Source organism: Notamacropus eugenii, chromosome 4 (assembly GCF_028372415.1).
Source record: "Notamacropus eugenii isolate mMacEug1 chromosome 4, mMacEug1.pri_v2, whole genome shotgun sequence".
Taxonomy (NCBI): Eukaryota; Metazoa; Chordata; class Mammalia; order Diprotodontia; family Macropodidae; genus Notamacropus; species Notamacropus eugenii.
Genome location: NC_092875.1, coordinates 430,352,961 through 430,377,890, shown reverse-complemented (window position 1 = coordinate 430,377,890; position 24,930 = coordinate 430,352,961). Strand labels below are relative to the sequence as shown.

The 24,930-nt window shown below is 39.9% G+C and overlaps 1 protein-coding gene across 9 annotated transcripts in view; it reads right to left on the bottom strand.

The window, feature by feature from the left end:
- CCBE1 (collagen and calcium binding EGF domains 1) overlaps nt 1-24,930 on the bottom strand; it is a 345,289-nt gene that overhangs the window by 29,655 nt on the left and 290,704 nt on the right. For all 9 annotated transcript variants that reach the window (XM_072605918.1, XM_072605919.1, XM_072605921.1 and 6 more), the window contains 3 exons: nt 20,110-20,162; nt 8,081-8,215; nt 5,585-5,722 (listed from right to left, as the gene is read on the bottom strand). In XM_072605918.1, coding sequence (XP_072462019.1) covers nt 5,585-5,722; nt 8,081-8,215; nt 20,110-20,162 — 326 coding nt within the window. The remainder of the gene's footprint in view (nt 1-5,584; nt 5,723-8,080; nt 8,216-20,109; nt 20,163-24,930) is intronic.

Here is a 24,930-nt window from a genome sequence, read left to right as displayed (position 1 = left end):
ATTTTATCAGAAGACAAACAAAGTGGAGAAAATAGCAAGTAGGCAAGCTAATTAGCTGTAGGACATTTCCCTTCATGTCATCTCTTAGAATATATTAGTTACCTCAATCTCTTCCTCTCTCTCTCAAAGTTGCACAAAATATTATCATTTCCTAAACTGCCTCTGGCTCTGTGTCTCCAAAGAGGAGACTGAGTAACTGGTGGGGAGTAACTGACCATAACACCACTGCCATGGGCTATCTTGCCTCTGGCAAGGCTGTGGTCCATGCATGTTTGCCATCGTTTATCAGGTAAACTGGCCGTAACCTTCCAGTCATCAAAGGACAATATTCAGGTCACTCTCCCCCTTTCCATTCCACTTACCCTCCCTTAATAACCAGCTGTTGTGTATTTAATTTAAAACTCCTTTGACCTTTAATTTTGCAGACACTGGGTAATGTAAAGTAATAAACCAAAGAGGAAAGAAAAGACTTTCATATCACATATGTTTATACTTAATAATAATTATCTCCTAGCTAGAAAAAAAAACTGTGATGATATACTGTAATTTGTTACTTCAGAGCAGAGGGAATATCTATGCTACTTCTTAGTGACTGTAATGAGCCCTAAAAGATTTCTTATAGCTGAGATTAATGACCTAATAGATTTTTTTTTCTTATTCTTTATTTTCATAGTTGAGCTTATTAGCCTAATGCTTTTTTTTATTATAGAACTTGGTTTCATTTCTAAAGGGCTCTCCTGGAGTCCACTGAGGCACACCAACAACTCATCTCTAACCTACCATGTAAGATATTTTTGTGGGACTCTGGGAAGTTAAGTGACTTACTCACAGTCATTCAGCTAGTATGTATCAAAAATAGGGCTTGAACTCAGGTCTCCCTGACTCCAAGACTAACCTATTCACTCTGCCATCTGGTTTCTTTTTCCTATCAACACTTCAAGGATAGTTGTCTCTCTACAAGCTTTCCTGAATCTTGATATAGCAGCCTCAGTAAGGTACCATAATACAGTGGAAGAGTGATGCACCTTTGGGGGAAAAAAAGAAATTTACATGATAACTTTGTAGTACATTTAAAAGAACTGCAAGTTGTACACAATAGATTGGCAGTTTCATGTGTAATCATCTTCTTAAAAAATTATACTGTGTTATGAAATGTTTGTTTTATTCCATAAATTAAATATAAAATAAATTTTTAAAAAATTAAAAGGGTGATGCACTAAGAGATCCTTAATAAATATTTATTAATTGTGGAATTGTAGCTTCCATTCCCCTTACAACATTTACTTTTTGATTTCATACAAGTCACTTAACCTCTGCAGGACTGAGTTGCTTTATTTGGCAAGTGGAGATAATAATGACTTCTATTCTTATGCCCAGATCAACTGTGAATGCCTTTCCCTCCAAAGTTGCCTTGTACCTACTCTGTAATATATCTTGTCTACACCTACTTAAGCATGGGTTATCTTCCCCATAAGGACGTAAATTTCTTGAGAGTAGGAACTAATTTTTGTTTTTGTCTAAAAAAATGTTCCAGGGCTTGGCACATATTAAACTCTTATTAAGTACTTGTTGATTGAAAGATTGTTCTTTCAAGGTGCCTTCCAGTTCTAAGATAAACTGTTCTATTAAGATAGTAAGATGTAATGTTCTTTAAAGATGATACAGTAACATGACTAAGGTGAAAATGTGTTTAATAGTAATGTACGCGTAGAGCCCATATAAGATTGCATGCCATCTTGGGGAGGGAATTGAGAGGTAGGGGGAGAAAATTTAAAACTAATGGAAGTGAATGTTGAAAACTAATAATAAATTGGAAAAAAAGATGATATAGTAGAGGAAAAGGAATTTCTGACACCAAAGCAAATTTGAAACTAAATATCCAAAACAAAGCATCTCACTTAGAATATTGTTATTTTTTAATCAGTCCATGCATGCTTCACCATAGAAATTATGTTTATAGTGAAATGTGTGAAAATACCAGTCCCTTCCACATGTCTGTCATTAATTCCTCCTTGTCACATGAGTAGCTCATGCCATTTATCTTTCAGGGAAGGAAACAGGTCACTTTGTCCCTAACCCTAGCTCATGGAAAGTAGGCTCTGTCTACTAAGGATGAGAGGAAATTCTGGAATCAGTTTTCCTTCCTTGTGATTTGCATGCTCAGAGGAATGTTTGCATTCCAGGTCCACCAGCCACAAGGACCTTCCTTTCCCATGTAGGCCTAATCACTGTGTTCCAATAAGTGCCATTCTAGGTGAACCACTTACTATCTGTGTTATCATGGGGAAATCAGCTAACCTCTCTGCGCTTCGGTTTCCTCATCTGTAAAATGAGGAGGCTGGATTAGCCCCCTGTCTGCTGTTACAGGCCAGGATTGATCAGGTAATTTAGGTTCAAGATTCAAATGAAATGAGGTGCCTGTAGTTCATCTACCAATCAATAAAAGGAGATTTACTTAGCCATAGCAAGGGAAGGATATTTAAGAAGGATATTCAGTAAAGATACCATGTTGATTCAGCTGACCTCAGGTCCCCTGCCTCTGAGTTGCCCATGGGGTTCTGCCAGTCAAACATCAGAGAGGAGCTGTAGCTCCATATGGCTTTTTGTACTTAGGTGACCAGGAAGCAATGTTAAATTAACAATATGTACCTTTAGTTCCTCGAGTCAGTTTATTTTCTAAATCAGGGATTCTTAATCTGAAGTCTATGAACTTTAAAAACTTTTCTTGATAACCACTTTTCAATATAATTGTTTTCTTTATTTTATCCTTTTTAAAACATTATTTTGAGAAGAGATCAATAGGCTTCACCAGACTACCAAAGGGGTCCATGACCCCAAAAAGGTTAAGAATCCCTGAACTAGGAGATGCTATCAATATCTTCTTGAGGGAAAAAAAAATCTGACTCAGCCCACATGGCAGGGACTCTGGCAGACATTCTTCCTTCCATATAGGTCTAAATTCTTGAAACTGAGGAGATTCTCCCTGCAAGCTGATGTATGGATTGGGGGATGCTCCTAGTGACTTCAGAAGAACCAAAGATGATAACTGGAGGCTACAATACAATTAGCACCAGCATGCAACCCCCTGAGCCTTCATAATTTCCTTGTTACCCCCTCACACTATTCGCTGTGCTTGTACGGGGCCTCTGGAATTGTTCCTCCTGCCTAGGTCACTGACGTCTCGGGCACATGGACCAAGGCTTTGCCCATGTTCCTATGGGTAGTCCTTCGTCCTTTGTCTCTCTGATACATGTGACTTACACCTGACTCCTCCCTTTCCTTCATTTCACAAACCCATAATACTGATTACCTGATTGGGTCCTGCTACCTTCCCTTTCTGGGGATTTAACTGATATAGAATAACAGATGACCAAGACTTCAGCTGACAGATCACAGCACCTTCCAGACTTAAGAGTATGGGTCATATGGAGCATACACAACACATCTGGGTTCCTTCTGCAGGCTCCACTGACCAATGACTAGCTTTCTAGTGTATTTCAGTATTTATCCTGTGATCTTACAAACCACCCCCCTCCCCGTCTCTCTCTTTCTCTCTCTCTCTCTCTCTCTCTCTCTCTCTCTCTCTCTCTCTCTCTCTCTCTCTCTCTCTCTCTCTCTCTCATACACACACACACACACACACACACACACACACACACACACACACACACCAATGAGCCCTTGCTGGGTAAGACTTGACATGGGCAAATATTACCATGGAGATGGGTTTGAGACTCTCATGGCCCAATGAAATGCACTCCTTCCCCTATATTATGCCATGGTCTATAGACTTCCTTTTCTGGGTTGTACTTTTCTGAGGTTGATCATTTTTGGTAGAGAGCACTTTGCCTTCAATTTTTTCTCACCTGGGAGAACACATTTAGTCACTTGTGTGGTGTAATGGATAGAGCAGACAGATTTGAGGGCCATCTCTTCTGTGTATTAGCTGTATGGTGATGAGAAGCCTCTCAGCTCCTTGGGGCTTTATTGCCCTCATCTGTAAAATGGGGATTATAATATTTGTAGTATCTCCTTCATGGGTTTGTTGTGAGGATCAGCGAGATAATATCTGTAAACCACCTGGCAAACTTTAAAGCGCCATATGAATACGTTTTTACTGCATGTGTTAACATCCTTATTTAAAGTTTATTAGGAAGCAAACTGAATAATTTAGTTTAACATGCAAACCAGACCTGAGTTTTCTCTACGTGTGCTTTCCCCTGACGCTGTACCTTTACACATTTAGCGACCAGAACATCAAGAGAGGCTTAAATAAGCAAATAATCCAAGATCCTGGTTGTTCATTTCCCTGGGGAGCTCAGACATCTGGATTGCACGCAGCAGATGTGTTATAGATCGGTATTACTGGCCTTGTATGTGAACACTTAATATTTTAATCTAATATTTCAGGAGAGTGGAGCCTCCTTCATGCACATCCTCTCAGAGAAGACAGTGTGCCTGCTGCTCACTCTGTCCTCTATCATTACCAAAGTATACATTGAAGTTTATTGAATTATGGGCAAGCTTTAAGTAAGAGAGGCATTCCTTTAGGAGGGTGTATAATTTCTTCCCAAAAATCTAACCAGTCTGAAAACCAAGGATCCCTGAACTAGAGCTGGACAGGACTTCCCTAGGTCATCTGGTCCAATTCTTACATTTTACAAATAGGGAAACAGAGGTCCAGAGACTTGCTCAAAGTTACACTGGTGGTGAGTAGCAGAGTCAGGGGGGAAATTCAGGATCTTTAGCCTGAACAATGCTCTTTGCATTCTATCAGGATGCTTCTCTGTGTGTACTGGTAGATATCATTTTCACCAACTCTTTTCACCAGAGGTTTCCTTTCCTAACTCACTCTCTCTTTGGCTTACTACTATTAAAACCGCTGCTCCCTTCCCTCCCTTCCCCCCCCCCACAACACACCCACACCCACACCCACCCACACACACACACACACACACACACACACACACACACACACACACACACACACACTCTATTGTGGGAGGAGGGTCTGACATGGTTTAGTTTTTGAAGCTCCCAGTTTCCTTGGGACTTGCCTGTGAAGCAGTTATTTATTGTTCCAGTGTTTACCAATGTGTCTTAGAAGCTACAAATCTTACATGAATAATTATGGTCCTGAGATTCTGGTTTGGAGAAATAGTCTGATAGAATGGACAGAGCATTGAACTATAAGTTAAGAGACCTGAGTTCGAATCCTGCCTCAGATACATATTAGTTGTGTGATCCTGGGCAAGCCATTTAAACTCCCAAAGCCTGAGTTTTCTCATCTGTAAAATTAGGATAATATTATTTGCGAACTCTATCTCACAAGGCTGCTGTGAGTCTCCAGTGAGATAATAAATAGAGAGTACTTTAAAAGTCTTAAACTACTATGCAAATGAGAGTTATTGTTTCCCATTTTTATGGATATTTTCATGTTTCCATCTTATTTTTTCTCCCATCCTCTAACATACCCCACACCACCTTCCAATTTATTTCACGCCTCTGGGCCTGTGTTTATTTCGATGGGTGAGGCTGGAGAGAACATCAAACTCAGCTCTATTTCAAACCAAGCAGTGCTCACCTTTGTCTCCTTTGGTACATGTCCTCCCATCTTCTTCTCGGATATAGCCCTCCCGACACTCACAGCGGTAGCTGCCCAAGGTATTGATGCAGATATGCGAGCAGAGTGTCTCATTGCTGGTGGCACATTCATCGATATCTGTATTTGAACCAATGTCCAGGGATACTTAGAAAATGGAATAGGCTATGTAGAATTGAGTGTTCTGCCCAGACGACATTCTTAGCACAACCTCAATGAATATGATTTTGGATAATCAATTAATTATTCAATCAGTAAACAAGCACTTATTCTGTGCTTACTGCTTGCCAGGTGAGCAGTTTGATCATGCAGTGAATAGAGCCGGGCCTGGAATCAGGAAGACTTATCTTCCTGAGTTCAAATCTGGCCTCAGAAACTATGTGACCCAGGGCAAGTCACTTAACTCTCTTTGCCTAAGTTCCTCATCTGTAAAATGAGATGGAGAAGGAAATGGCACAAAAATGGTATTCTAGGACTGGTTCTGCTACTAGCTAGCTGTAGGACATAAGCCTAGTCATATAACTTTCTCATACCTCAATTTCTCCATTTACAGGACTAGGTAATAATACCTGTTTTAATTACCCCTACTAGTTGTCTTGATTGGGAAAATATTTTGAAAGTAAGTACATGCCAAACAAAGACAACATCTGCTTACTCTCATTATTTGCAAATAATTGGCATAATTTTTATTTTCAAGTGTACTGGTAAGTTGAAGACTTTTTAATGTCCTCTTTTGCCATGTGGAGTCTAAGGGTAAGACAACCTAGAATACCTTTTTCAATAAAAAAAAAAGACTGAGTAACATAGCTGGGAAATATCACTGTCACTAAAAAGAATCTGAGGACCATTGAGACTTCCATGCAGAGTGCTCTCCCTGGGCAATTTGGCCCCTCAGTGACCTGAAACCTGAAAATTCCTCCCTCTGGACTAACAAGCTCCTCATAAGCCTTGAAAATGAGTCAACAGGGCTTTCAAAGCCAGGGTCATCTATTCACATCACAGATTGACTCTGAAATTCAGAGAAAGGAAATGTTTTCAACCCATGGGAAGGTGGCAGTGGAGGGCCGGGGAGAGTGAGGAGTCTTGAATGAGTTTCACGTATACAGTCTGTAAACAACACCAGATGCCGACAGAAGCAATGATACTGGGGCTTCAGATGGTGCACATGTGTTGGGCAGACTGAGGCTGTGTGCACTCTAGGAAGCTAATGACATCCAAGTCTGATACATGTTCCAGGAGCTTCCTTGATGTGCTGCCAAGAACCTTTCTCCCCTTCCCCCCATCTCCCAATGGCCGCAGGTAGTGGTAAGAAAGTGGAAAATGCACTGGCTAGGTGCCTGCCCTTTATCCTTTACAATGCACAGGCAAAGGGGCTATAAGACACAGTCTGATACTTATTGGCAATGCTTCAGTATTTCAAACTGATAACTACCCTCCTGCCTCTAGCTGCCAACTGAGTATGGCACTGCCTGAGTCTTTTGACCTATTGGTGATGCCAAAAATAAAGAATGAAGCAGGTGAAAACAAGCTTCAGATTGATCTTTACAAGCAACATCAAGGGTTTGTAGAATCCCAAAGTTATAAGAACTAAGGGGATGGGGGTGAAATAGAGAAAAGCAGGCTCAAAACTGAAAAATAAAAAGTAAAAGTCCTGTGCTTGGGATTTATTGTGCACCTAACAGAACCCAGTTCTCCCAGAAGCAGAAGGGACCACAGACTAACTCTATAGGAAGTGTCCCTCCAAGAGTCTAGCAAGCCTGAGGGAGGCAAAGCCAAGCATGATAAAGGCAGGTTACATAGTGAAACTTGGCCTATTTTACAGCTTGGTTCACCATGCTAGGAGCACAACATCCCAGGTTTAACACTGAAAGGGACTTAAGTGACTTACACACTCAGAGTTACATAGATCATAAGTAACAAAGACAAGACGTTAATCCAGGTCCTCTAATTCCAAATCTGGTTCTTTTCTCCTGCTGTATAATTGACTATGAGCTATTTGCCAAAGAAACTTAGAGAGTTAGCAAATGGTGGCACTGGCATTTAGTCCATCAATAGATTTGTGTGACAGTGGGAGGACAAAATTGTGATTTAATAATTTCTTCAGCCCAGAATCACAGCCCAGAATGTTGACCTCCTTAGCCTCCTTTTCCTTGGTTCAAAGATGCCTTCCACATGTGAGTTTCTTCCTCTTTAAAGCTGCCTATGCTCTCCAGTTAATCTAAGAGCAAGCTTGTTTCTATTTGGTTTTCTGGCTCAAAACTTTTTTTATCATCTATTTTCAGCTCCATAATGGAGCTATTGTTACTTTTTTCCTCTTCCCTCTCTTTATTTGTTATTGAATAGTTAAATGGTATCAGCTATATACAATTCTTAGTCATTAGAGACCTTACAAAAAAGGGTCTGACCAGTGGAGAAGCCTACATGCCATTAAGTAAATCCCTCAAAACAGGCAAACTCAAGCAGCTAGCCCCAACATACCTAAGCAGTAAGGCTTCACTTTGTTCCTGTGCCTCTCACGGTCATACCGGTACCCTGGATAGCAGGTACACAGAACTCGGCCGAAATTATCTGTGCACTGCTGTTCACAAGGAGCCTCAGAACACACATCGTAATCTGGAAGATGGACAAACAATATACAAAATCATTGGTGACAATAATCCTACTACAATAGGGACTGTGATATTTTGAGAATATATGATTAAAAGGTGGGAAATGGAGAACTATAACCTTCTAGAGCAGTGGTCTCCAAAGTGGAGGCCATAGTGCCCTGAAATATTCTAATTTGACTCAAAGGGGATAATGGCAGAACCATTGGGCAATGAGTAATGGAATCAACCAATCCGAGGGTTAGGAAGATGGGTCATATTCTACCCCTCCCCCAATAGCCAATCATGGGATTTGTCTCTAAAACAACCACAACTACTATTATACACCAACATTTCTCCATTTTGTCCCCTCCCCTTAGTGTGTAAATTTCCAACCTCTCTCCTTCTCCCCCAAGAGTTGGCCCCTTGGGATAGTTACAACCTAAATGTTACTTGGGCACCCACAATAGTAGCTATAAAGGTGCTACTGGGAAAATCTCTCTTCATCCAGCATACCCTTCCCCATTTCCCAGATCAATTCTTGGCTGCAGCAGGTACCCCTTAGAGTATGGACTTGGCTTTTGGGTCAGTGACTGCTGAATTAGGGGCCAACTTCCCTTTTTTAATTTTTATTTTATTAACAAGCATGGATGGATCACAATATGAACCACACATCTAATTATATTTTATTTCCCCTCAAATCCATTCTTCTTCTGAACTTCCTTATTTCAGTTGGGGAACTACTAAGCTGAGGACACTCTGAAGGGCCCAGCCCCTATTCTCTACTCACAAAGTCACAACCCTAGTTCAAGTCCTTCTCACCCTTCATCTATGGTATTGAAATGACTTTTTGGCTGGTCTCCCTGTTTCAAGTCTCTCCCCATTCCAATCTGGTATCCACTCAGGTGCCAAAATGATTTTCCTAAAGCACAAGTCTGATCTCAACACTCCAAAAACTCCAGTGGTTCCACAATGACTGTAGAATCAAATATTATTTCATCTTTATCTCATTTTGTATTTCAATTTTCTGTAATTTTTATAATGGACACAATTATTAGGACAGTGGTGAGAATGTGTGTGGGTTATAATCTATCCATATATACACACATATAAAATTTATATGTACATATCGATATATAACATTCATACATATTGGGGATATGTGCTCAGGTTTTGGTTTTTTTTTTTTTTTTTTAGCTGATAGGGATACATGATCAAAAATGTTTAGAGACCAGTGTTTTAAAGCATGTTTTATCAAGCTGCTTCTAACTTAGGAAAATGGAATGAGAAATTCAGCCTAGGAAGAAGGAGGAAATTAACCTGAGTTGGTGGTGCTACTTGTAACACTGTAAGATAGAATTTGTTACATAGTATCCTACCTAACTTTGCAGATCTCTAATTCACCTGCAGTTCTGATCCCTGGCCCCACCTTATACAATTCCCAAGAGCCTTTGTTACCATGCCAGATTAGAGACATGGAGCTGAAAGAGACCTTAAAGGTTCACTGGTTCTATCCTCTAATTTCACAGAGAAGGAAATTGAGGCTGCGGAAGGCAGAGGCATTTGCTTAAATTAACACAACTAGTTGTACTACATACAAATCCAGGGTTGGCTTTTTTGTGTTGTTGTTTGTTTTTACTGAGTACGATGTTTTCCTTCCAAAAGAAATTCCATTTATTTAAAATCTGAACAACAGAGGGCTCCTTCCCGATTAAGGAGACTGGTACACTTCTTCTGGGCACTGATGGCCAGAGGCATAGGCATTTTCCATCTTGTGACTCACGACATTGTCTACTGTTTCCATTAGGGCCTGCCCTTCACTTGCCATAAATAGTCTCATTCTCTGGCATACCTGAGAATCGCAGAACTGCTGTTGTACTTCTCCTGGGCACATAGAGAACAAATGGTGAGAGTTTGGTATGAATACAGTGGTGGGAAGGAACATGGTTCAGTAGAAAGATTACTGGCTTTGAAATCAGAGGGCTTGGGTTCAAATACTGCCCTGAGACATATTGTATGATCTTGGACATATCATTTATCTCACTTACCTGTGCCTCAGTTTCCTCACATCTGTAAAATAGGGAGGGAAGGTGAACTAGATGGCTTCTGTGGACCCTTACAGTTCTGAATTTATAATCCTTGCCAACCCTGGTCTCTTCTAGTAGATCTGCTGTATGCTTGTCTCGGGGGAGAGGACTGAAAATAGAAAACTTCTTGAATAAAGAAGTTGGTATATTTGTGAAGTCTGATAGATTTTTTTTTAAAAATAAACTCAAAGTCATTTGAGGCCAGGGAAGCCATGGTGGTCTAGGTTTGTCTAAGCTGGTGGATGAGCAGCCAATACCACAGGATGGGGATGGCATTCTAGGCCCTGAGTTTGTAATAATAGCTACCATTTTATAGAGCACTTTTGAGGTTTACAAAACATTTTACATATGCATTTGATTCTCATAATAACCCTGAGATATAGTTTGTTATTATTATTATTTTGGTGAGGCAATCGGGGTTAAGTGACTTGCCCAGGGTCACACAGCTAGTTAAGTGTTAAGTGTCTGAGGCTGGTTTTGAATCAGGTCCTCCTGACTCCAGGGCCAGTGCCTAGAAGCCTCCTAGCTGCCCTGAGATATAGATATTATTGCTATTCCCATTTTACTTTTGAGAAAACAGATACTCCCTAGTGAGTATCTGAGAGATTTGAAATCAGATCTTGACTCCAAGTCAACACTCTCCATTATACCACCTACTTATTTTAATGTTCCCTTCACATACTGGATCAAGCAGCCGAGCTATAGCTGCTGCCTATGGTGCATAGCATGGCTTCCTCCTCCATCACCATTGCTAAACTCCCCCAAGTACTCTTCCCTATACAATATGTGTGTGTCATTGATGCTTCTGATTATAGTGATTTGAAGGTGGACCAGGCTACTGTTATAGGTAATGCTTTCCATTTTTAATGTGAAAGCTGGGGTTGGCCCATAACCTCTATCTGTGTTTGCTGTTCTGAAGTAAGAGTAAAGGCAACAAGTTTGATGGGGAAAAATTCAAAGAAGGCCTTTAAAATAGAAGTGTCTGTGGGTTCTTGTAAGGAGCTTATGGCTTTTGGGTAGGATAGGGCAGTTAGCCCTGGCCCATAAAACTGTACTAATTTGAGAAGCGTTCTACTGGCCTGAGAGAGTTAGTACATCTCCTTTCAATTCTCATGAATTTAGTGACTGGGCTTTTTTTTTTGCAGGGTGTTTGGCTCTAACCCAGGTGCTAAATATGAACAATTTACTCCAGACTCATGTCCAAGATCTCATTAATCACTGTACTATCCTATAGGTGCTGACAGACAAATTGTTCTTGGAAGCTCCAAGTCTAGCTTCATTCTGCTATAGAGTGAAGGTAATATGGGTGGGCTGTTAGCTATGACATGGGAGGAGAGGTTGTTGTAACAGTAGAAGACAATTGAGATTGGGCAGCGTGGTACAATAGCACTGGGTTTGGAGTCAAAGGACCTGGGTTCAGATTCTGACCTGGCCACTTATTACCTAGATGACACTGAGAAAGTCACTTAACCTCTCTGTGCCTCAGTTTCTTCATCTGTAAAAGGAGGGAGTTGGACTAAATGATTTCTAAGATATATACTTATGATTCTTTGAACTATGGACTAGGAAATTTCCTAGGTTTGATCTTGTTCCTCACAACCATGGGTTCTGCTGAATCAATGCCCATTCCAAATGGGTGCCAGCAGTAACCCTTTCTCTGATTCCAGAAGGGCTTTTCTTTGGGGAATTACCAAGTAGCTTCTAGGGTGAATGTGTGAGTTTCCATTGAGAAGCCTCAGTCTCAGTCAGGCACACCTGATTTTGACTAAGCATCACTGCCACATGGACAAAGTTCTGTGCTTTCTCTTTATCCAGTGCTGTCCCTTCTGTATAAAGCTTTAACTACTGGCAACCAAGCATTATTTTCCACTGCTCTGTACAGCCAGATGTGGTCATCAGTCAGCATCTTCCAGGGAGGGGGAAGTAAAGAGCACTTAGCTTGACTGTAGTGTTGATGATCACTCCTATGCCAATCTGACTATTGTTGGCACAGGAAAGAGAGGGTCCCAATGACTAGGGTTTCCGTACACTAATTCATTAAGGCATCATGGCATAGTGATAGAATGCTGAAGTTCAGAGGTCAAGAGCTACTTACCTTTCTGAACTTCAGGTAACTATTGAAGTCTACAACTTGGAGGCAGAATGGTACAGGAAAAACCATTGTCTTTGGAGTTAGATGATCTGTGCTTGAATCTGGCCTCTGTCACTCCTTGTATAACCTTGGACAAGTCACTTAATTTCCCTAGTCTTTAATTTCCTCATCTATAAAGTGAAGGGTTGGATTAGATGATCACAAAATTTCCTTTCAGCTCTAGGTCCTATAAGCTTATGAAATTATAGGTGATTTGTCATTTGCATCAGTGGAGGAGGTTCACATGCCCACAGTATCATAGTTCTTTGACATACACACTAAGGCATGAAATATTATGATGCACAAATAAAAGACAGGAGCATGCCAGGGGATTTAAAGGAAGGAAAACCAGCTAAGTCATTTAAATGGAAATTCGTGAATGGTGGGATGGATGGATCTTCTACTCTGGGCATTTTTTTGCACCATATTTGGTGACTACCTGCCTTGGTCCTCTGTAAATGAAACTCAAGCTTCCTTATTGGTTTGTTTTTCTCTATGGAGGGAACTGGGCCAGAGAAGACTGGTTCCTAAGGAATAATGAGGGATGGCTTCTGGTCTCTTTTGAGGCAGTCTCTTTGCTGGGACCAAGTCAGTGCCAGCTCTTTCTTGGATTTCCAACAGTGGTGGAGAGGATTTTTGTCCCTTTCCCATTGCCCCATTCCCGACTCTCCCTAGTAGCTACATATACATAACAGCAAGAATCTATTTTTTGTCTTGGATGGCCTTGGACTAGTTCTGAAATTCCTGGCTATTAATGCTCTGCATTTCTTTCTCTGAGCACATCACCAGAAATGTTCCAACTGCCTACCGAAATCCAAGAGGAGTGCTCCAATCTAATCCCCCACTACATATGAATTCTAATGGAGAATTTATGGCTTTTTTTTTGACTGGGCTAAGCAGACAGAAGAAAGACTGGGACAGTTAGGATGAGTAGAAAAATTCAAGGGTGTGAATCCCAGTTGGGTAGATTCCGGTAAGAAAGGAAATAAGTTTGGATGATTAACTTGGCTGAACTTGGACATTTTCCACCACCTCATCTAGTATGACTTCTTTCCAATGCGTTCAACACAGTGAAAACATTATTGACAAGTTTAGAATGAGCCACTGTGTTGTCCTATGGAAATGCTCACTGTGTCCTTTCCTCCTGGTTGTGGGGGATAGTAACAGATGGTGGGGAGGGAATTCCTAGATGCAAAGATTTGGTCACTGCTCTCTCTTTTTTAAAAAATTGTCTTATTTATTAAATTTATTTATTATTTATTACACCTCAGCCCAGTGTAACGACAACAACAATTAGCATTTAGATGGTACTTGATGGTCTCCAAATCACTATGTGTGTCATATCATTTGATCTTCTGTGAGGTAGATGTTCTTATTACCCCTATTTTCTTATTACCCCTATTTGAGAACTTAGATAACCGAGAGAGATTAAATGCCCAGGTATCTGCCAGAGTCATAGAGTAATTAGGTGTCTGAGGAAAGATTTGAACCGAGGTCCACCAAGTCCAACACTTTCCTTTTCTGTCCTGTCCTCTCCTTTCCTTTCCTTTCCTTTCCTTTCCTTTCCTTTCCTTTCCTTTCCTTTCCTTTCCTTTCCTTTCCTTTCCTTTCCTTTCCTTTCCTTTCCTTTCCTTTCCTTTCCTTTCCTTTCCTCCCCTCTCCTTCCTTCCCCCCAGTTCACTCTGAAGCTCATACATATGACCACAATGGGTCCCTGGTCAAGCTCCACTTAATGGTTGTATTTTTGGACCCTCCTGGCTTTGAGTGAATTTAGAGCAAATGTCCTGTGGGACCAGTGTGGGAGAGTGGAGTGGTACAGCTCCAGTCCCAGAACGGCAGAGGTGGAAGGGGGCAGAGGAACCCGCAGTAGAACAGAAGCAGCAGGGGCAGAGACAGCGACTGTTTCTGGAGCTCTAGGCCCACAGATTGTGGGGGAAAAGAGTGGCTGACAGAATACCCCTACTGGAAGCAGAGATCTACCTTGACAAAGAGCTCAAAAGTCAAGTGAATGGCTGGGGAAATGAGCAAAAACCAAAAAAAAAAAAAAAATCAGAGTATAGAGTCTTACTTTGGTGGCAAGGAAGACCAAAACATGCTAATGGAAGGCAATAAAGTCAAAGCTCCTTCATCCAAAACCTCCAAGAAAAATATGAATTAGTCTCAGGTCATGGAAAAGCTCAAAAAGGATTCTGAAAATCAAGAGAACTAGAGGCAAAATTGGGAAGAGAAATGAGAGGGATGCAAGAAAAATTATGAAAAACGAATCAACTGCTTGCTAAAGGAGACCCAAAAAAATGCTGAAGAAAATAACGCCTTAAAAAATAGATAAACCCAAATGACAAAAGAGATCCAAAAAACCAATGAGGAGAAAAATGCCTTAAAAAGCAGAACTGGCCACATGTAAAAGGAGGTTCAAAAGCTCACTGAAGAAAATAATTCCTTAAAGATTAGAATGGAGCAAATAGAAGCTAATGACTTTATGTAAAATCAAGAAATTATAAAACAAAACCTAAGGAATGAAAAAACAGCAGACCATGTGAAATATCTCATTGGAAAAACAACTGACCTGGAAAATAGATCCAAGAGAGACAATTTAAAAATTATGGGACTATCTGAAAGCCATGATCAAAAAACAGAGCCTAGACATCATCTTTCAAGAAATTATCATAGAGTGAATGTCAATGGTAACGGTTTCTCTTTGGAATAGCAACCCTGAGGGTCTTCCCCTTCCAGCTTGATTTTTTTGTTTTGTTTTTAATTAAAGACCTAACCCTTAATTCACTTCCTAAAGAGGTGAAGCCTATTGCCTGAGTGGACATTACCTCACTTTAAGTGAGTACCTGAAAGGCCTTAGGCTAAAAGGGTCAGGGTCTCCCACTGCATCCTGGGCCATCTCCAGTCATCCTGATGAATATCTGGTTACTGGATCCAGATGGCTCTGGAGGAGAGAGGCTGGTGACCTTGCACAGCCCACCCTCACTCAAATCAAAGTCAACTGCAAGTCATGTCATCATTTCCCTGATGTCATGGTCCTCTTGGGAAATGAAGTACAAACACAAGTATGACTTGGGTCCCCAGTGAAAATGGCACTTTTATCCAAGGACTCATTCATGAGGAAGGAACTCAAACCCATCTCCAGTGGAGACATTTCCCTGCTATCAAGGCTGCTTAGAGGAGGTAGAGCAATACAGAGAGGAAGTTGAGTTTTGCGTGGCAATGAAACACTACAATAAAAATTTGGTAATTAAACAAAAGAATAAAAATTTAAAATGACAAAATTCAGCATTATGAGACCCTAAAGAAATAATCAACTATGTTGCAAATGGAACTATTTATTGATATAAGGTTTTTAGATGGAAACCTGTCAATCCACCATACTCAAATACTAACGCATCCTTGATCTGTTCAGTTTAGAACTTTCTTCCAGTGATGCAGATTGAAAACCTTTGATGTTTATCTGTCCTGTGTGACTTGTAAGTTCACCACAGGTGCACAATCCATTGTGCTGGAGAACTTCCTTGTTTTGTCTTGACAAAGTGGGAATGCTGACTGTTCATGTGCCACCCCCAGGACCAGCCTAAACTCTTTTTTTTAATCATACAATTCCTTGTTGAACATCTTTTACTCAGAGTCTCCCATTGGTTACATGTTGCAACCTATTTAGACCTACCATACACTTTTCCATTCTCCTTTATTCAAAGGCAGTTATATTCTATATTATGCTGGCATATAGAATGCTAGTACTTAAAAAGGTTGACTTTTGCTTTCATAAGAAGCTTAGGGTCAGTAAAAAGGAACCCTGCAGTTTTCCAGTAATATAGCCTGTTCTATTCTTGTCCAATTCTGGGACAAATTTGTTGCCCATCTGTACTCTCTATCTCAGATTTATATACTGATGGACAAGCTCTATTGGATGTCCATAAAAATGCATGTTGAAATCTGGGCAACAGACATTCTTCACCCACTTGGTCTTTATAGTGAGGATGAACAGGCTAAATTCCTGGGATTAGAGATCTCTTTAAGGAAGTTCCAAAATGTTAAAGGGTTTGATGCAATCAACACCCTGCCATCCACAAACAGCATCTGGAGGACCTCTTCATTGGCAAGAACACTTCTCGGACCTGGATTCTGCACTGGATCTCTTTCATCAGAGTGGGGAATATTTTTGGTAAGCACATATTTCACCATTTTATGCCTCACCTGATTTTTATTATTTGACTTACTTGGCAGAGAGAGAAACAGAGAGAGAGAGAGAGAGAGAGAAGATTGCCAAAGGTAACACTGGGTTAGAGTATAAACTCATTTGCATAATATTTCAAAGAGGGGTGACAGACAATTTTGAATGGATCATGTCATAAAGCACAGAGTAGCAGTGTGGAGGTAAAACAAGTTTAAAGAACTCATAGTAAGAGATTCAACTAAGCGAAGTCATTCACAGGGAATTAAGGATAAAAATAGGACTCCAAAGATAAGAAGAATGAAAAAAAAATTTCAAGTCATTATAACAAACTGTTTTCTTTATCAAGGGCAGTAGAAGCACCACACATGGACTCATATCACAATTGTAGATGTGTTTATACAAGATGCAGAAATGTTACTAAGGAGAACAAAGACAGGAAAAGCAACCAGATTGGTCCAAGTATATATAGAGGAGATAGATGCCGAAGGCAACATAATTATGACGATATTGAAGGACTAGTACAAGGTATCTGAAGGAGAAGAAGAAAGCAGAGGTTTGGGGATAATCTTAGCCTTTATTAGTATCGAAAAAAGATGACCAAAGGGAACTAAATAACTACTCCCTGATGTGAATTTGTTTCAATCATACAACATCTTTATAAGAGTCATCTATAAATGAATTGAAGGAATGCTTAGTAAGGGCATTAGAAAGGAACAAGTAGTCTTTCATAAGCAATTCAGCAATGGGCCATGTCTTTACCATTCCATAATTAACTGAAAGTTGTAGAGACTTTAATACCCCATTTTGCTTATCACTTGCTGATTACAAAAAGCATTTGATTCAATGTGCTATAGGCTCTTTTACAAGGGATCTCCCATCCATACATCAAAGTGATTCAAGACTCCTTGTAAGATATAACAATAGAAATAACCTAATTCACTGACCCTCTGATAGCAGGAAAGAGAATATGTAATAAAAATCACAACATTTATATGATCAAGCAGTTTTATTGTTTAGACTATATCTTAAATGGAAATAAGAACTTAACATTAGAAAAATATTTAGAGTTGTTTTATTTATAATTACTCCAAATCCTAGAAATAGTACATACAAATATGTGTATGTATGCATGTGTGTGTGTGTGTGTGTGTGTGTGTGTATTCACTGGTGAATAACTTAGTATATCAATATAATAGAATAATATCAATATAATCGAATACTACTATACTATGGAAGTAAAAAGCATAAAGAAAACCAAAAAGACACCTATTAAATCCATCTCCTCTTTTGTATTTTTTACGCCTCACCTTACAGATGGACTATTGCAATGATCTCTTCATTAATATCCTGCTCATTAGTCTTTGTTTGTTCCAATCTACCCTATGAAAGGCTGACAAATGACTCCTTCTAAAACACCGTTTTTGTACATATAAACCCTTGCTCAGGATTCTCAAGACACCTCACGACATCCAGAATACAGCTGATACTATTATCTTGGCACTTAGTGTCTTCTACAATCTGACTCCTAGTTACAACGTTATCTCCTGCTACTGCTTTATGCAAATCTTTTGCTCAGCCTAGAGCGTCCTAATTAGCCAATGCCCATTACTGACTCTTTTCTCCACTTCACAGCCACCCGCTTAGGTCTCCTTCAAACCCTGCCTGCTCCAGGAAGTCTTTCCTGACTGTCCCAGATCTCAATGATTACACCCTGAATTTATATATGCATTAGAGACAGTCCCCCCCCACTCCCCCCACTTAAGGACTCTGGACTTTTAGATATAAATGATGATGACAGCCCTGCATTCATTTCTCTGCTATCCTGATTGCAGGAACCTTCTCCCATTCCCTCTCCACATCCCCTTTTTCTTTGTCACACGTGTCCCCTAACTCCCTCTGCTCCTGCTGCCCCTTCCACTTCCTGGCACGGCAGAATCAGCACTAGCTCTTAAAAAGGAGGAACTGGGTTCAATCTCACCTCTAACACTCTCTTAACTCTCTGGTTTTCAATTTCCTCATCTGTAACAAACACAACAACAACAAGACGGGCAGCTAGGGGGCTCAGTGCATAGAGTGCTGGACCTGGAGTCAGGTAGGACTTGAGTTCAAATCTGACCTCAGACATTTACTAGCTGTGTAACTCTAAGCAAGTCACATAAGCCTGTTTGCCTCAGTTTCCTCACCTGTAAAATGGGTTGGAGAAGAAAATAGCAAACCCCTTCAGTATCTTTGTTAAGAAAACCCCAAAGAGTCAGATATGACTGAACAATAACAAAAGGTGTTGAGTTGATGGTTTCTTCCGGCTCTAGGTCTCTGATCCTATGATGCCTTTTCCAAACTCCTGTGGCACTTGCTGTATATACCACTTATCTGGCATTTAGTCCATGCTACCTTGTAATAATAAAAAAGAATAACGACTCATCTTTCTTTAGGAAAGGGGCAAGGGGACAAGCATTTCTTAAGGCTTAAGTGATTAATGTTTAAGTGCCTTCTGTGGGCCAGTCCCTGTACTGTGCACTTTGCAAATATTATTTTATCTGACAGTTGATCCTCACAACCATCCTGCTGGATAGATGACTCTATTTCCTCCATTTTACAGTTAAGGACACTGAAGCAGAAAGGTTAAATGGTTTGCCTGAGGTCACATACTAGTAAATGTCTGAAGCTGGATTTGAAGTAAGGGTTTCCTGACTCCAGACACAGAGCTCTGTCCACCGCAGCACTCTGAGGCTTATATGTGTGTGTGCGTATATATATATATATATATATATATATATATATATATATATATATATATATATATACACAAATATATATATACACATGTGTATATATATGTATATATGTGTATATGTGTGTGTGTATCCCTTTCCTCACAATACTTCTATGAAGAAGGTAATGCATGTAATAAATTAATTTTACATACGAGGAAACTGAGGCAGACAGAAATTAAGTAATTTTTCTGGGATCATACGGAGAGCTGGGGGAGGAGGGATCACACTCAAACTTAGAATGTAGATGCAGAATCTCCTTATATACATATGGAATCCAAAAGACAAGTAAGACTCAGCAATATCAGTGAGAGGTATGGATGTCACAGTTGGCTACCCAAGACCAAATACAGAGTGAAACATTGTGTTTAATTAAAAATATTATAATCTTGTTCTCTACTGCTGTTGTTACTTTTTGTCCTTCATTCTTGAAGAGGACCACAACATCAGGGAGGTGATGCCATGATATGCAAGTAAAATGAATTTAAGTGAGGCAGGGCTGTGCAAAGTCACCAGCCTCACTTTGTCCTCCACAGCCACCTGGGTCCAACGGCAAGATAAAGATCATGACTAGAGATGGCCCAGGAAACAGTGGCCTTGGCCTTTTCAAGTTAAGGTCTTTAACAGGTCTCAGTTGGACTGAGGCAGCACCCATTCAGTCTCACACACTCACACACACACACAGAGTATATATTTTAAATGATCTGCAGTGACTAAGTCCAATGGCTCTGAGCTTTGCTTGAAATTACATACCTTCTGGGATACACTGTCCAAGGACAAACTTATAACCCTTGCAGCACTTTTTCCTAGAAAACAAACAAGAAAATTGCTATTTAACAAGGAGGCACCTGTAGTTCCAATGGTAGTCTTTTATCAGGTTTTATTTATTTTATCAGGTTTTCAAAAGGAGTTATCTCCCAGGAAATCTCTTTGGTCTAAGTACAGTGCTGATGGGTTAAAGAGTAAAAGGTACAAACATAAGCTTAACATAACGCCAGACTTCGGGAAATTCATTTAACCTCATTGAGGCCACAGACACTACATAACAAAAAGGTAACAATAGCAATAATTATTATAGTTAGCATATATGTTAATTGTAATAATCGTGTGTATATATATATATATACATATATATATTTAAGATTTGTAAAATACTTCATATCCATCATCTCACTTGATCCTCACAAATAACCCTGTGAGATAGATGCTATTATTATCCTCAGTTTATAGGTGAGGAAACTGAGCCTAAAAGAAGTTCTTTGACTTGGTTAGGAAGTGCCTGAGGCAGGATTTGAACTCAGTTTTACCTGAATCAAATCCCAGTCCTCTATCCACTGTGCCATATGGCTGTCAATGTCTCCCTTGATGCAGGCTGTTCCTTTGTTGCCATATCAGACTGTTACCTGATTGAGTTTGTGGTCTAGTTAAAACATACCAATTATTTTTTAGATGAATTACTGTTCAACAACTCCTACCCCATATTTTATCTGTAAGTTTGATTTTTAAAAGCTCAAATGTAAAATTTTCACATTTACAGTTATCCTTTCCATATTTTAGGGGCTAGGGGGTGCAGTGCCCCTACAATATGGAAAATCCATGTAAAATTTTTTGGCCCTCCCTTTGTAACAGAGAAGAAGTCTGATTTTTTCTTTTTCTTTTATGGGGTCTTTACGTTACCTTACTGTAATACTATATGTGTGTGTGTGTGTGTGTGTGTGTGTATGTATTTCATGTATTTCTGAATTTCTAAACTTTTTCCGTATCGTCTAATGGCCTTCATGTGTTGTCTGTGGCTTCCATAAAACTCCCACCAAATTCAAATTTAATATCTTATGCTGATGCATAATATATCAAAACCCTGATGGGGAAAGTTGCAATGTGGAAAGGATAACTGTATTAATTTAAGACCAATACCTTAGTGTGTCAAGATTTTTAAAAATCCTGACTATTGTCTAACTTATTGGTAATCCCTCACAGCTTTGTTTTTTCTGCAAATTTGTTTTTAATATTTAAAGGAAAAGGATAATTTCATGTCATTATTTTCTGCTCTTTTAAAAAAATATAACCATATAGTATTTTAATTGCCTTATAGAACAAATCTATTTGAATGGGCTAGCCCAGGAGCTTAATCATTATTTGCAACATTGTTTTGGTGAGAAAATGCATTCTGAGTTTGATAGGCCTGATCTATAAATAAATAGCTGCTTATAGAACAGGTGCTAGAAGAGAGAAAACCTAGGTATACATGAAAGCAAATCTGGGAAGAATACAGAAATGGAACCCAAAGGGATATTAGAACCCTGCTGTAATTTTCCTTGTCCTACCCTAAGGAGTGTCCCCATTCAGGTTGAGGGATGTAGACACCTCACTATAATGGCGACACCTGGGTTCCATAATAAAACCGATGATACTTAGGTTGACAATACACTTAGAGTGAAGTAGGAACGAGTCTCTGATCAAACTCTTAAAGGATTCAGATTGACAGTTGCTTTTCTCTCCAGGAAGATTATTCTGGATCTTTATTCAGCATATTTTATTAAGCCTTGGGGGAAAAACTATGTCATTCTTTTCCAATTGCGCTGTAAGACATTTTCTTGAGGACGTGGCAGTATCCAACTTTCTGATGAGTAGTTTACATTTCCCATTAGAATTACTTACTGACATCAAAAGCCAAATTTTAATTTTTCTATGACAAAAGATCCCTTCCTTGTGGTTTAAAGTAATTTTTCATACCGGTAAAAGATCCCTGAGTTTCCATCCCATGGGTTTCTTACATTTATGAAATCATGGGTCTGTTCTTTCATCTCCCCAAAGCTCCATCCCATTCCCATCTGCTTTTTAATGTTACCAAAATGAAGAGCTCTGATTGGTTCCCAATAGTCCAAACTTACCACAACAGGAAAGAATATTAGTTTAATAAATTGTTCATTTTAATTTTTATGGCCATTGCTTACTGAAGGACTCAGGGTATTATACAAAAAGAACCAGGGGAAAAGAACAGGACATCTAAAATGATCAGAAATGGTGATTTTTTTTTTTTTTTGGTTTTATAAGAAAGAAAGACAGGGTGGGGGGGGAACAGATGTTTCTGATACTCAGGTTGAAAATCACATTTAAACATATGGATCTATTTGTCTGCTTCAAATAGCATAACTAAGGTTCAGGCCTCTGAGAGGTTCGATAGCATTCTGAAGTCCATAGAAATAGATACAGTCCTTCCAGTCTCCTTCACCATGAAGGAGACACTAAAGTCAGGGACTTCATGACCCTTTTGAGTATGTGAAGGCTTGGAACTGTCAACACCATGGAGCCAGTAATAATCTGTCATGGGCCTTTCTTGTGAAATTAAATTAAAATGAAGTGATTTGATCTATTTTCAAAAAGCTATGGAATTCTGTCAGGAGAAACTCTGGACTCAAGGACTGACCACATGGGCTTTAACTTAAATGCCTGTGCAGCAAAGAATTAACTCTCCTTTGTTGTTTCCTCTTCATTGCGTAACTGACCCCAGTGCAATGATCAAGCGGTGCAGATCAGTGATTCAAACCCAAACCCAGCATGGCTGACCCTGGTTCATCATAATAGATCATTATTTTGCATGTGAAACATCCATCCATTGCAAGGGAATATTTAAAATAAACAAAGTATTATTCCAAACTATGGAAAAATAAACATTGGCTTCATATTTTATACAGTTCAAAGATTAGCTGCAATATAAATTATCTTTAATGAAGTTTAGACAGCCCAAGCAAAAGCTCTCGCCTTGCTATGCAAACACTGGTCCTCATTAGATCTCACTACAAACGCTGCTGTGGGATGTTATCTTTAAAAAAAAATGCAAAAACCCAAATCCATGAGGAAAATGTTCCTAGGTGTATCCAGGGATGGGGGGACTGTGGCCTCAAGGCCACAAGTGGCCTTTTAGGGCCTCGGGTGTGGCCTTTTGACTGAGTCCAAGTTTTTCAGAACAAATCCTTTCATTAAGGGAATTTGTTCTCTGAAGTTTGGATTCAGTGAAAGAGCTGCACTTGAGGATGGAGAGGGCTACGTGTGGCCTTGAGGTCACAGGTTCCCCAGCCCTGATTCTAGGCAGAAGTCATTCCTAAATTTCAACTTAGTTTACTAATGCAAACACTCTTCACCCACTCACAGGTAAGGGGTAGAGAGAGGGTGGTTTGCTAACTCTTGCCAATGGCTAGTGGCATCTGCCAATCAGGGGAACCCATGGGAGTTTTCCTCAGGCATCCCAGAGGAGGAGGACACATACCCACAGAGCTAACCAAAAATAATGCAGTCCAGGAACAAGTCCCTGCCCCGAAGGTGTCCCTGGGAGCTTTTGGAAAGGAAAACAAGATGGAGGAAATGAGGCTAATACTAAGAGAAATGAACCTCAGGGTGCCCAGCGATCTCGTTGTCAGATCCTGGAAGAGAATGATAGTTACAGAATCAGAGCTCTAAGAAGGCAAAGAGAAATAAGCCAGTTTGGATGAACAGAAGGCTTTTCAGTTTACTTTGCCTCTGACAAAAACAGCAGCCCTTGATTCCAAGTGTGTCCAACTACCTTTTGCTATCTGTCCTCATTCGTATAGAAGGCACCATAGAGAAAGCAGGACCTGGAGTTAGGAAGAGCTGGGTTCCAATCTAGCCTGCTACTTACTGGCTGTGTGACCCTGAGCAAGTCACTTAACCTCTGTTAGCCTCAGTTTCCTCTACTGTAAAATGAAGATAATAATAGGATTACCTCCCAGGGTTATTGTGAGGATGAAATGAAACACTGTTTGCAAACCTTTACCAAGCTTGCACAACCTGTGACCAATGGGCCACATGTAGCTTGTGAGCATGCCAAAGGACTTCAGGAGGCCAGCTGAAAAACATAGAGGAAAATGTCCTCTACAGTTTTTACTGGACACCCGAAGTCCTTTGGCATGACTCAAGCGGCCCAGATCCTAAATGCCCACTGACCATTTAACCTATAAAGAATCTAACTCCTATTATTATTACTATTGAATGAAAAGATCTTACCAATCAGCTCAGAGCTCTACTTGTCAAACAGTTTTAACTAAAGGTCTGGAAAGTTTTAATTATTTTTGTATATCTCCCAGGCTTAGTACAGAGAACTGCTATTAGTGGGTGTGTAAAAAATATTTGTTGGATGAATGAATATTTGCTCTGGGAGGACTGAAGCTCCTCAGATACTGCCTCTCATGAACTGCATTAATTTTCTTCTTTTTTTGTCATGACTAGGGCCATATGATAAATAAGATACCAGAGCTGGGTAGCAGATCTTGGGAAAAGAAGTAGCAAAAATTGAACCTGATAAGAAACTCTATGGGCAGCTAGGTGGTGCAGTGGATAAAACACTGGGTCTGAAGTCAGAAAGACTCATCTTCCGGAGTTCTAATCTGGCCTCAGACACATCCAAGCTATATGACCCTGGGCAAGGCACTTAACCTTGTTTGTCTCAGTTTCCTCCTCTGTAAAATGAGCCAGAGAAGAAAATGGCAAACCACTCCAGTACCTTTGCCAAAATAACCCCAAATGGGGTTATGAAGAGTTGGACACAAGCAACTTTTG